Source organism: Coloeus monedula (genome assembly GCF_965178545.1).
Source record: "Coloeus monedula genome assembly, chromosome: 12".
In the NCBI taxonomy this organism is placed as follows: Eukaryota; Metazoa; Chordata; class Aves; order Passeriformes; family Corvidae; genus Coloeus; species Coloeus monedula.
The window spans coordinates 18,473,222-18,485,557 of NC_138792.1; the positions used below are offsets into that span (position 1 = coordinate 18,473,222).

The 12,336-nt window shown below is 47.9% G+C and overlaps 1 protein-coding gene across 4 annotated transcripts; it reads left to right on the forward strand.

Moving 5' to 3' along the window:
* Positions 1–534: 534 nt before the first annotated feature.
* HMGN5 (high mobility group nucleosome binding domain 5) lies at positions 535–8,874 on the forward strand (the record flags this gene model as incomplete). Of its 4 annotated transcripts, none has more annotated exons than XM_082289339.1 (7): positions 535–649; positions 1,156–1,258; positions 2,405–2,434; positions 3,100–3,129; positions 3,592–3,642; positions 6,807–6,950; positions 8,188–8,874. In XM_082289339.1, the coding sequence occupies 6 exons, from the start codon at positions 1,244–1,246 to the stop codon at positions 8,233–8,235; spliced, it is 318 nt and encodes a 105-aa protein (XP_082145465.1). In that variant the 3' UTR covers positions 8,236–8,874. The 4 variants fall into 4 exon arrangements, with proteins under 4 accessions (XP_082145465.1, XP_082145466.1, XP_082145464.1 ...); XM_082289340.1 differs by lacking the exon at positions 535–649 and adding an exon at positions 970–1,009 and having other exon boundaries at positions 1,215–1,258; XM_082289338.1 differs by lacking the exon at positions 535–649 and having other exon boundaries at positions 1,024–1,258.
* Between the last annotated feature and the right edge of the window lie 3,462 nt (positions 8,875–12,336).

The window sequence follows — 12,336 nt, forward strand, 5'->3', positions numbered from 1 at the left end:
TCTGTAAAATGTTAGTGGAATTTGATGCTCATTAATCGTTCTTTGGATCTGGTGGACACAGCACAAAGAAACCGAAATTCACAACCAAAGTACAGTTTAGATGCTAGGGAAAACTTGGGGGGGGGGATGAAGGGCAGTTGGGCACTGGAAGAGGCTTTCTAGGAAGATTGCAGAATCTACTTTATTGTAGGTTTTAAAAAGGGTCGTCCTGGCTTTGGGCAGCAACAGTGACACCTCAGAGCAGCAGCTCCTGCTTAAGTCTTAGTGCTAAGTGCTTTGGTCCTGAAGGTGGTATTAATACACCTTGTACTTTCCCTATGGAAATACACAAAATAGATGGTGGAGGCACTGCCAGACATTGCAGCTATGATGGAAACAAGAACTAATTTTCCTTAATCCATACCAAAATCTGAGAATTCACCTTACGAACAACCTCAGCCTCGCAGGCCCTGCTCCGGGGCCAACCTCAACGGCGTCAGCCGAGGTGAAACAGCCCAAGAGGTCACTCCGAGCCCGAACTGCTCAGGACAATCCCGGGGCAGTTAAACCACCCGCTCACCCGGCGCGGGGCCGGGCCGGACAAAGGCCGCAGCCCCCTCCCTCCCTCCGCCGGCCGAGGCCACGGGCGGACCACGGCCCTTTCCAACAGGTACCGCAGGGCCGAAAGGCGGCGGCGACGGCCGCGCTCCCGCAGGCCGCGGGGCCGAGGCGGCCATGTTGTGGTCCTGCGGCCTGCGGGAACTTTGGGGGAAGTTTCTGGGGCGGCCCGCGGGGGGCAGGGGGACAGGGGGGGCCGGCGGCGCGGGGCCCCGCGGCGGGCGGGCGGAGGCGGCGGCGGCGGGGCCGCGCTTCGGGCCGCGCACACGCGGAAAGCGCGCGGCGCTCGCGCTACGGCGGCCCCGCCCACGCCCCGCCCCCGCGCCGCTCCCCGCGCCCCCATTGGCCGTTTCGGCCGTCAGTCAGCGGCCGGGCCCATCTCGCGCTCCCCATTCATGCAGTTTGGTTGCGTGTTGGTGTATTTTACTGTTTGCAATAAAGAGGGGGGGATTTTTTTTTTTGTTCAGTTTCTGCCGCAATTAACTCTTGGTCCCTTAAACATCTTCCTTTTTATTTTTGTTTTTTTTTCCTGTCTATTTTTTTTCTTTTTTTTTGCAGGACGGTCGGAACAGTTTTTCGCCGCTTCCATTTATTTTTCGATATCTTATCTCTATTAGGTTTTGCAATCAACTATTAAGGTGCAACTATGCCCAAAAGAAAGGTAAGTACGAAAAAAAAATAATTAAAAAACGAGGGAAGGCAGATGGGGAGCGAAGGGGGAGAGATTAAAGCGGCAATCGCGGAAATTTAGCTGTAAAAAAAAATTTTTTAGCGCGCGCGCGCGTGTATGTGTGGAGTTTTTTGGGTTTTTTGGTTGGTTTTTTTTTTTTTGCATTTTTAATTTTTGGTGTATGTCCTAGAGCGGAGCGGGGAGCGGAGGGAGAGGGCTCGGGGCGGGCAGGGCAGCGCGGCGAGTTCACTTTTGGGCTGTTTTGTTTGGGAAGGAGGAGAAGGCTGGAGCAGCAGTGTCTCCATGCTGGATTACAAACAGCCATAGTGCTGTGCTGCCCCTGTGGAGAACGCGGGGCAGCAAAACCCCCGCAAAACCCGCGCCACGACCCCCCCGGGCCCCCCCACCCACCTCCGCCAGCGTTTTAATCCCCATCGCGCCATTCCCGGCTGGATTCGCCTTTAAACGTCGCCTCTTTCTCCTGCGTTTGCCTTTGTTCTCCTTTTTTTTTTTTTTTTTTTTTTTTTTTTTTGCCTCCCACTTCTTGTCATACCAGATGGTTGTGCAATGGTAATTTGGGGCCATTAGGCGGCGCAGAATTTGAAACTGGCCTTCAAGGAAAGCGGGGAAAAGGGATTTATCACCGTAATCAGGAACTTTGGGGCAGCGGGAATATGAGGCGGCCCCCCCCCCCTCTCCTCACAGCGCGGCTGGGGGGGGCGGGGCGGGGACGCGGTCGCCCCTCAATCACCGAGGCGCCCGCCCGAGGGGTTTCGAGTCGGTTCAGGCGCCCCACGGGCCCGTCCGGGGCCGTGGGGCTCCTGAACCGACTCGAAACCCCTCGGGCGGGCGCGATCGCTGCGTTCCCGGTTGTCCCTCATTGTCCTTGCGGGGCCCGCGGCGACCTTGTTGTGTGAGGGGGAATTGGCGGGAACTTTTCGAACTCGACGTGATGACGTAGATGGGGCGGCCGCGTGGCATTGTGGGAGTTGTAGTCCGTGGAGCGGCGGGGCTGGGGGGAGGCCGCCATTGCTGCGGGTGGTGTTGGGGGGCCCCCTTCCCGTTCCCCTCAGGACTCAGGTGGTGTCACACGGGATGGTCTTGTCTTTTCACTTCAATGTCTCGCTTTCCTTGCAGGCTCCAGCTGAAGGCGAGGCAAAGGAGGAGGTAGGAGTTGTTTGTGGTCCCCACTCCCAAGAATTCCTGTGGGGTTCTGCAGAAATTAGGAACCCCACGCAGCTTATGAGGGGTGTTTAGCCCCTGGGGTGGCCCTGTGTCTGTTTTTGGGGTGCTTGGGGCCATCACTGTCCCCTGAGGTGACAGGTGACCCCCCCTGAGGTGGTGCTGGGGGTCCAGCTCTCCTGGGCTGAGGTCAGAGACCATCGGTTCCAGTCCCTTTTAGCCTCACAACTCCTGCAAGTAAAGAAACTTCATCCCTTACCGCGTCAGCTGAGTAAAGTGGTGGCAGCAGAGAACTGCTGAGCAAAGCTGCACTTCTAGGAAGTCACAGAATACCCTGGGTTGGACCTACAAGGATCATAGAAACACAGCATGGTTTGGGTTGGAAGGATCCTAAAGCTCATCCAGTCCACCCCCTGCCATAGGCAGGGACACCTTCCCCTATCCCAGGGTGCTCCAAGCCCCATCCAGCCTGGCCTTGGATGTTTCCAGGGATGAGGAGTCATCAAGGCCCTCACCATAATGCCCATAATTTCATATATCCTAGGATTTCTATGGGGCTTCACAATGCCATGTTATTTTGTGTGGCAATTCTGAGAAGGCTGTGCTTTATGTGCTCTCTGAATTTTACTGACTTATCTTTCCTTATGCAGCCAAAGAGAAGGTCAGCCAGACTATCTGCTGTGAGTATCTGTATTTATCCTTTAATATTATATCACTTGGGATGGGGACAGTTAAAGATAAACTATTGGGTTTTTTCCCCCAGAATTGGGAAATGCATGCTTAGAGCAATGCATGGTTTAAAATTCCCATTCCATGTTTCTGTTCCTTGAACATCCCCATATCGCAGGCTTCTCACATGAGATACGACGTCTGTGTTAGTGCACATTCCATCTGGGCACAAGTATCCAGAGTTAAGGAATATTGATTTCAGGATGGATTTGTTCCCTGTAGGACTTCTCCATACAAATGCTCGTGGCTCTGTAAATCACCCGCTCTCTCCTTAGCCTCGTAATTTGCCCATTGATTTTTTGCAGGGCCAACTGTTAGGTAAATAATTCTCAAAAGTTACAGACGTATTGCTCATAAAAATATAAATATTTATTTCTGGTATTTGCCTGACTTGTTTTTTGTGTTTTTTGCAGAAACCTGCTCCACCCAAACCAGAGCCAAAGCCCAAAAAGGCAGCACCTAAGGTAAGGGTCTTGAACTGAAGTTATATTTTCCTTCTCAAGGTGTTTACAGGGATAAAAACCTCCACAATTAACCACTTTGCTTTTTCATAATTATCCTGACAGCTTTAAGATGGAATTATGTGAGCAAAAAGAATGGGAAAGACATCATTTTATCAAATTTCTACTGTAGGAATGTGATAAACTGAGCAGATTTGTAATCCCTTGTGGTGGGGCTTTGCTGCTGCTTTACAAGGCCATTCTGAAGTTTCATATAATGCATTGTTGGGAAAATGATGCTTGGAATAGAGATCAGAGACTCTGTCAGAGAAAGCATTGAAAATCATGCTTTTAGTTACAATTTCTTACTATATTTCCATTCTGAGGCCCTCTCTGCAGTTAGTTATCAGTTTATCACATTTTAATCACTCAGACTTCTAGAGACCCCTTTGGCTGTATATTTTTGGAAATGTCAAAAACATTGGCATGTCTGAAAGTATAGTTCAAAAAGAAACTATTTAAAGCTCTTTTTTAGTTTGGGGCAACAGTTTGGAATTTCAAAGGGGGCAGTTCTGCAATCCATGAGGGATTTCTTTCCATCCCCTTCCTATCACCTTCCCAGCCATCAGTTTGCAGTGCTAATTTTTTAGATTTTTCTGTAAATATATTTAGGATTTTGCAGCTAAAAATAAAAGAAAAAACCAATAAGCACCCCAGCAACAAAACTCCAGTGATTGTTTTTAACCTGTTCTCATTGCACATTTTCCTTGTGGTTTGGGATAGCGAGGTGGGCAGAGCACAGCGGGGAGAGACGCTTTGGTTGCAGAGGAGGATGACGGGCTGGGAACCAGGAGCTTTTTCCTTTTCCATTGAAAAGGAATTTGCACTTGCCTATGGCACAGCAGACTTCCAGGTGAGGGGACTGTTTCCCTCCACATCCTGTGTGGAGCAGCATGGTGCCATGGAAAAGAGAGAGAGCCCATGTGTCATTTGGGCTCAGCTCTGCAATCTCAGTGCTGTGCAGAGCAAGGTTTTCCCATTCCATCTTGGCCATGCAGCTGGAATTCTAGACCACATTCTGGTTGGATGGAGGACTGGGCACTCTGGATTGCACTTCCCTCTAGTGGCTGGTGCCCCAGGCAGAGCAGAGCCAGCTGCTGGTGGCCCACAGGGCAGCGGTGCATGACCCACGTTATTGTATTTGGGTTTTTTCCAAGTTTGCTTTTTTATTTTCATGGAAACATCTCTGGGTTTAAACACTAAAGCTGTGTTAACTTAATGTGAAAAGTTGTAGGAACAGGGATGCAAGAGTTAAGGGCTGTAAGGGACCGGCAAAGCTTAGTTTGGGCCCCCACCGCACAACTGGGTGGTGTGGTCTCCCTTTGGGATCATGCAGGGATCCCCTGGGAGCTGTGCCTTGGGAATTGCCCCCAGCTGGACTTGGAAAGCATTTGTCCTCCTGCTCCTGAGGTGCTGTTTGAAGCCAGGACACTTGAGCTGTGTTTTTGGCTCTCCAGAGCTCCTCAAACTGCATCAACACCTGTGCAAAGGGTGATGGAGTAAGAATTGTCGAGGCATTTTTAATTCATGTCTGCCCCAAGTGCTTTACTTATCAAGCTTCAGGATCCTGGAATGGTTTCCTGTGTGTCAGAATAGATTTCACCTGTTAAACTTTGCCATATTGAAAAACATGGAGCTGGGAAAGGAGCTTTGTCACTTCTAAAATACAGGACCTTATTATTGTACTGTTGTTGCTATGTCTAGAGCAAAATGATTGAGGAAAATGAAGACAATGCTGTAGCTGAGGTCCTGTTGTGTCCTGTGGGACCCTTTCTCTCCAGGCAGTGCAGCCATGGAAGTCAGTTTCCCTGGATTCTCCTCCAGTGCTTTCTGAAGAGGGGCTTTCCCAGCAGAGAGAATTGGGTTTAGCTCTGTTAATACTTAGTTGCGGGTTTTTTTAGTGGGATATGGGAACAGATAAGCAGTGCCATAGTACAATTGTAATTCTAAATCTCACTGCTGAACAGCAGCAGGATACTGGGTGTTCCCAAGACAGGGACTCCTGACACCACACTGTAGGAGAGTTTTGCAGGTGGGATGAAATCCCTGAGACTGAGGAATGAGAGGTTAGAGAGGAAGGAAACTCACACTCATCGAGTGTACTGTCCCCATCTTATGTTTTCTGCATTATTGGAGGATTTGCTGTCAATTTTGGTGAATTTTTAATCATTGAAGAATCAGGTGACTCTACTCCTTAACACTCTTCAGCAGCTTGTTTTTAAGGTGAATTAATTTTGTGCATTAATAACTGAGAGATTGAAGTCAGAAAGAAAACTTTTGTAACCTTCTGATAATTTGCAGTCACTGAGACAAATCTTCTGAGTAGATAAATGTATATCCAGTAATTTTCTGTTTATCCTCACTCAGCTGTGAGTAGATCTTGCTGGGTTTCTGGTTCCTCTGTGGGAAGTAGGTTAATCAAGCAAGGGGCTGAGCCAGTGCTCTTACTCATTGGCAGCAAGAGGCACATCCTTGGAAGTGAAACTAATGAGGGTCGGGTATTTGGGTCAGGATCTGGCCTTGCCTATGGAAGATTATTACTACAGAAGCATCAAGTCTTGGGTTTTGTTTCGATTTAGCCTGATCCACATACAAGAAACTGCACTTAAATAATAAATGCAATGCTCTTGTGGTTATCAAAGTGATGCTGTTGAGCCCCCAGTTTTTCTGGCATGGAAGTGGTTTATTATCACAAGGAATATTTCTGGCAGGGAAAGGGGAAAGTCCTTTGCCTACAGCTTTGTTACAGTTTTCTAAATAGGCATTTACAGCACATCTGAAGTATTCTGGTGTTTGCACATGTTGGTTTTGTTGTGTGGCTGCCGTTCAGCAGCAGGGCAGAAATACAGGCCAGTTAAACATTTTTTAGCTAATTTAATTGAATGCCTATTTGAAATAAGAATTCTTTTAACCCCAGCTGTGGCTGCTTTTATATTCTGCACTTCCCTGTAGCACATTCAGGACAGACAGAAGGAAAACACTTCTCCTGTGAAACATTGATCTCATCTTTGTCAATAGGAAGTTTGGGGGGTGGAAGGAGGTTGTGCAGACAGTTTTGGAGTTGAGAACATGCTGATGTACAAGGTGGAAATTGGGATTAAATACGTCACTGTCTGTTTTCTTAACAGAAAGAAAAAGCAGCAAATGATAAAAAGGAGGACAAAAAGGCAGCAACAAAAGGGAAGAAAGGAGCCAAAGGCAAAGAGGAAACTAAACAAGAGGATGCTAAAGAAGAAAACCACTCTGAAAATGGAGATACCAAAACTAATGAGGTACTTCAGCTCCACTAGAGCTGGGAGCAGAGCCAGATGTGCTGGAAGTACATCCTGGAAGCTGCAGGAGCTGTGCTGGGCTCCACAGGGTGGGGGGGGTCACTGCCACACTGGGAGGACAGAGCAGCTGTGGTACCTGCCCAGGGCAGCTCCCAGGGAGAGCCTGCAGAAATGGCCTTCTCCTTCCAACTCCCTCCTGCTCTGTGCTGGAGCCCTTCCACAGGTGCTGTCTGCTGGCCCAGGGCTCCTTTCAGGGCTGGCTCACAGCAATGCCCAAGATTTGGGGAACAGTGGAGCCCAGGGAAATCATCGCCCTCCAGCCCTGAGCTGACTTTGCACATCCCCTCTGGACTGCTGGGTTCCTCTGCTGCTCAGCACGGGTTGGTGCTGGGCCAGAAATCTGGTTTTGAGTTCTACACAATTCTTTAAGACAATTCTTTGCCTCAGAACAATTCAACAAGAGATTTGCAAAGTAAACTCGGTCTTGTCTCTTACCTGCAGCCTCTTCTCGCAGGTCCTTGCTGTGGCAGCTCCTTACCTCAGCTGCCTTTTGCTAGGTCCAGCTGCAAGCTCCATCAGCTGCTGATGGATTGCCCCAGCAGATTCCTTGCTGATGGTGAAGCAGTGTTTTCTCAGGGCTCTCTTTGCCCGTTGTGTTCTGTCACTGCCAGTGGCGTCTCTTCATGGGTTGAGTGTCACCATCCAGCCAAGGGTCCTTTATTCTTTCATTTCTAAAACAAGATCAGGAGCTGCTTAGTTGAAGCACTGTATGGCTAATGTGCATCAGAGGGGCTTTGAGGGAGCTTTGCAGGTTTGATGTGTTGACTTGAGAAGTAAAAGCACATTTTCATAGAGAGAGGTGAGAACTGATTCCCCAAAGTTTGAACGGAGCAGGATTGTGGTTGAAGTGTAATTCTTCCACTTCCCCTGTGATGAGGGCTTGAACTTCCCCTAACATATCGTTTATCCTAGTCTAAAATACATTCCAAACCTCTGCCTCTCTGCAGACACTTATTCCAAAATTACCTCACTAATTAATATTCCTGTGTTTTCATTTTAAAGAATTATCAGCCCGTTGCTGTGTCAATATTTTCTGTGCATTCCTGTCTATCCACACAAAGCCTTGTCCATGTCTGTGTTAACAAACTGGTCTCTTTTTGATGCTGGTTAGATTGGAATCCAATTATATTATCCAGTATACCAATAATATTTCTATTCTTCCCAACCCCTTTTCTAGGCACCAGCTGCTGAAGCATCTGATGATAAGGAAGCCAAGTCCGAGTAATGTTAACCCTGCCCTATATCTCCATCATTTGGTATCCGTACCTCCATGCTGTATTGTTAACAGAGAGGAATATTTTTATCAACTATTTTATAAATGCAGGTTTTTTTAGCATGAATTTAATTATGGAACATCTTCATCTCGGTTACTTGGGAATTAAATCCCTAACAAACAAAACAAAACAACAAAAAAAAAGTCATTGTTTTTAAATTTTGTGATTGTAATAGTTTGTATGGTACATGGAAAGAATAAGTGGTGGTAGCTTTTGACTTCTGTCAGTGTGTCCCTTTTTGTGTAAGTCATGCTTACAGACTTCAGATTTTAATTTTTCCCTTGTATGTGTTGTATGGTTTCTTAAAGTGGGGAGGTCTCAAAACAAATAACCGTGTGAAACATTCCAGTGGTTCTGTGGGTTGCTTTTATAAAGAAGGTGAGCTATTTTCATGAAAAAACCTAAGAGCTGGAAATCTGTTGTTTCCCAAATGTAATTTTATTTTGTCAGTTTTGGAAAAAAAAAAAGAAAAATAAATAAATAAAAGTGTAATCCTGTTTTTAAATGAAATACAAACATTTCTTTTCAAAAAGGGCAGGTTGGTTGTATGTACCCACTGTTAGGAATTTTGCTGGATTTATCTTAATAAAAAAGACTCCTCAAAAGCTGATTGTGGTTTGTTGCTTGTGCTGCTGGAAAGCTCCCAAGTTCCAGGAGAGCTGCAGTGGGACAGGGAGAGCCCGTGGGGCTGGAGAGCTTTGGACTTTTGGCTGGGGCTCAAGCCCCTCTCTGCCTCTGTGTGAGTTCCCATTAATCCAGGCCTCCTTATTCTGGGGCATAGCAGCTGGACCAGACCAGTGAACTGGGGTTAAGTCCCAGTTCTCTTACAGCTTTTTTGTGCAACTTTATCAACTCCTGCTCAAACCTGGTTTCATAGAAAGTCTCTTCGCATCCATGAACCAACTACAGGATATATTTAATAAAAAGAAAAATGTCTGAAATGCAGAAACCTCTCTCCCATTAAATTGTTCCACAGCCCAGCAATGGGAAATTCCAAGAGCTTGCATATTTTACTTTGTGTCTAAACCCCAAAGAGCATCTCAGTGAGAGTGTCTTGCATTCAGTGGGGTTCAGGATCAGTCTCCCAGGACCCCTAGAGGATGTTTAAACATGGATTTCATTTTCCTGGCCTGAGGCACTGGGGGTTTTTATTCCTGCTGCCCCACCTGTTCAGTACAAATGCTCAGGGTTAGCTGGGCTCCCGCTTCCTCAGCAGTGAAGGTGAGGGAGTTCTGAGGGGCCTTTACCTTGGCAGTGTATTCCCTTAATCCAGCAGAGATTTTGGGGCATGCTCTGGTCTCTCCTCCAGTGAAAACTAATGGAGCAGTAACCAGATTCCCTGTGCCTGGTGGAAGTGTGCTGAGATGTGGGTAAAACCAGGGAGACTGAACATCCCAGTTGGAATGTCAGATGTCAGCCTGACTCACATCTGAAAATGTTTCACTGAATATCCTCTCTACAAAGACAGGCTGGGAGAGCAGGGGGTGTTCAACCTGGAAAAGAGAAGGCTGTGGGAGACCTTGCAGCCCCTTCCAGTGCCTGAAGGGGCCTATAAAAAGGAGGGAGAGGGACCTTTTTATACAGGCACATAGTGACAGGACAAGGGGAAATGGTTTTAAACAGAGGGCAGGGTTAGATGGGATATTGGGAAAAAATACTTCCCTGTGAGGGTGGGGAGGCCCTGGCACAGGGCTGTGGCTGCTCCATCCTGGAACTGTCCAAGGCCAGGGTTGGACGAGGCTTGGAGCAGCCTGGGATAGTGGAAGGTGTCCCTGCCTGTGGCCGGCAGTGGGGATCAGATGATCTCTTAAGTTCCTTTCCCACCCAAATTCCAGGATTCCATGATTCTATGAGTTTAGCCAGCAGTCTGTGAGAAATCCCAATGCGCCTGTACTGCTCCAGGGAGAAAATACAGATTGGAAATGGTTTAGATTTGTGTATTTCCCACCTCAGAGGTTCCTCTAAAAGGGCTTCAAACAGGAATCCAGTCCTGCAGAAAGGTGAAGCCCCTTCTCCCAGCCCTGGTGCCGTGGGACCATCTCTCTTTGGCTCCAGCCTCCAGTCACTGAGTATCTCAAGCACTGTTATTTAAGCAGCAGACCCTGAATATAGGTGATATTTCCTCAGCACAGTATCCATCCATATGCCAAGGTACAAACACAGTTTGGAACGAGGTCACTCTGGTTCCAAGTCGTGTCTCTCCATCTGAGTCCAGAGGTTGTTACACAGAACATACAACTGAGTGTTTGGTTTTGGTTATTTCTTTTTTAAGTGCCAGGGTGGGAGTTGTTCTTAATTCTATAACTATTGTTCTAATCAAATTCCTCTTTCAAATAAGTACAGAAAATTGCCCAAGAACATTTTGCTCAAATTCATAACTTTTCAGAGCCATGGGGTATTGAGAGAGTTGCACAACTGAATGGATTGTCTGGTTTATGCCAAACCCTCCTCACAGCTGTCCTGATGTCTAGACACTGAATCCAAGGCCAGCTCCATGGAGCTCCCAAGCTTGGCTTATTTTGTCTGAAAAGGAGAGGTTTCAAACTGTTGAGTCAACCTACTTTCAGGTTTATTTGGAACTTGTGGAGAAACTGCCTTCCCTGAGGTCCTTGGCTGGCTGTTCCCTGGGCTCTGGGTGTTACTGGGTCTGATGCTGATTAGGAAAGATGCACAGAATTGCTGATTATCATTATTCATCATAACAAGTGAGGACCTTGAAGATGCAACGGTGAAGAGATTCATGGTTCTGAGGTGGTGTCATGGGAAGAGATTTGAGCGATGTTGGCAATACCCTACCATGGTGAGGTGTCCACTTCGCTTGTCAGGATGAGAGGAGACAGCCTCAAGTTGCACCAGAAGAGGTTTAGGTTAGATATTAGGGAAAAAAGGGTTGTCCAGCCCTGGCACAGGCTGGAGTCACATCCCTGGGGGGATTTAACTGTGGATGTGGCACTTGGGGACATGGCCGGTGGTGGCCTTGCCAGTGCTGGGGGAACAGTTTGACTCAATGGACTTGGAGGGCTTTTCCAACCCAAATGTTCCTGTAATTCCATGATACAGCTTTTGGTGCAGGCTCCCAGAGCAGCACAGTGTCCTCACACAGTGTCCTCATGGGATCTTCAACAGAACTGGGCAAGCATTTGCTTTTGTTTGCTCAGAACAATAAACCCACTGAAAACCACTTAGAAAACACTGGTCACTGTCCGGGGAGGGAGGGGGAAATCAGAGGAGGCACCTCCAGATTTCATCCTGGTCTCCACCATCAGCAACATGCTGGAGCAGCACAGGAGGAGGGAAAAGGCACAGCTGCCTCAGCAAGCACAGGATAGAAATCACAGTGAGGTCCTTGGGATGTAAAGAAAAGATGAATGGGAGAAAATAAAATAAAACAACCCCTTCAAGCACATAAAAGGAAGGGGTTTGCAGGTTCATCCCACATCCAGCTTTGCTCCTTTGAGTGAAGTGACTGTACACAAAAGCCAGAAAAGCCCTCAGCTCTGGAGCCAGGCTGGGAGAGCCAGGGGTGTTCACCTGGGGAAGAAAAACCCTGGGGAGAACTTAGAGCCCCTTCCAGTGCCTGAAGGGGCTCTAGGAGAGCTGGAGAGGGACTTTGGACAAGCGATGGAGGGACAGGACACAGGGAATGGCTTTAAGATGAGGGAGGGTAGATTTAGGTTGGAGACTGAGAAGGAATTCTTCCCTGTGAGGGTGGGGAGGCCCTGGCACAGGGTGCCCAAAGAAGCTGTGGCTGCCCCATCGCTGGAAGTGTCCAAGGCTGGACTAGATGGGGCTTGGAGCAATCTGGGCTACTGGAAGGTGTCCCTGGCCGTGGCAGGGGGCAGAACCAGAGGATATTTGAGGTCTCTTCCAACCCAAACCAGTCTAGGATTCTGTGACACTCCAACAGGTCTGATTTTCAGATCAAGAGCTGCTCCCTGGCAGTTAATGGAGTTACACTGGTGTTAATCTGATGAGGGAGACAGAAAATTGAATCCCTGGAATGGAAACGATGGCTCCTCCTTCTGACTGTCCCAGTGGTGCTGCTCCTTTCC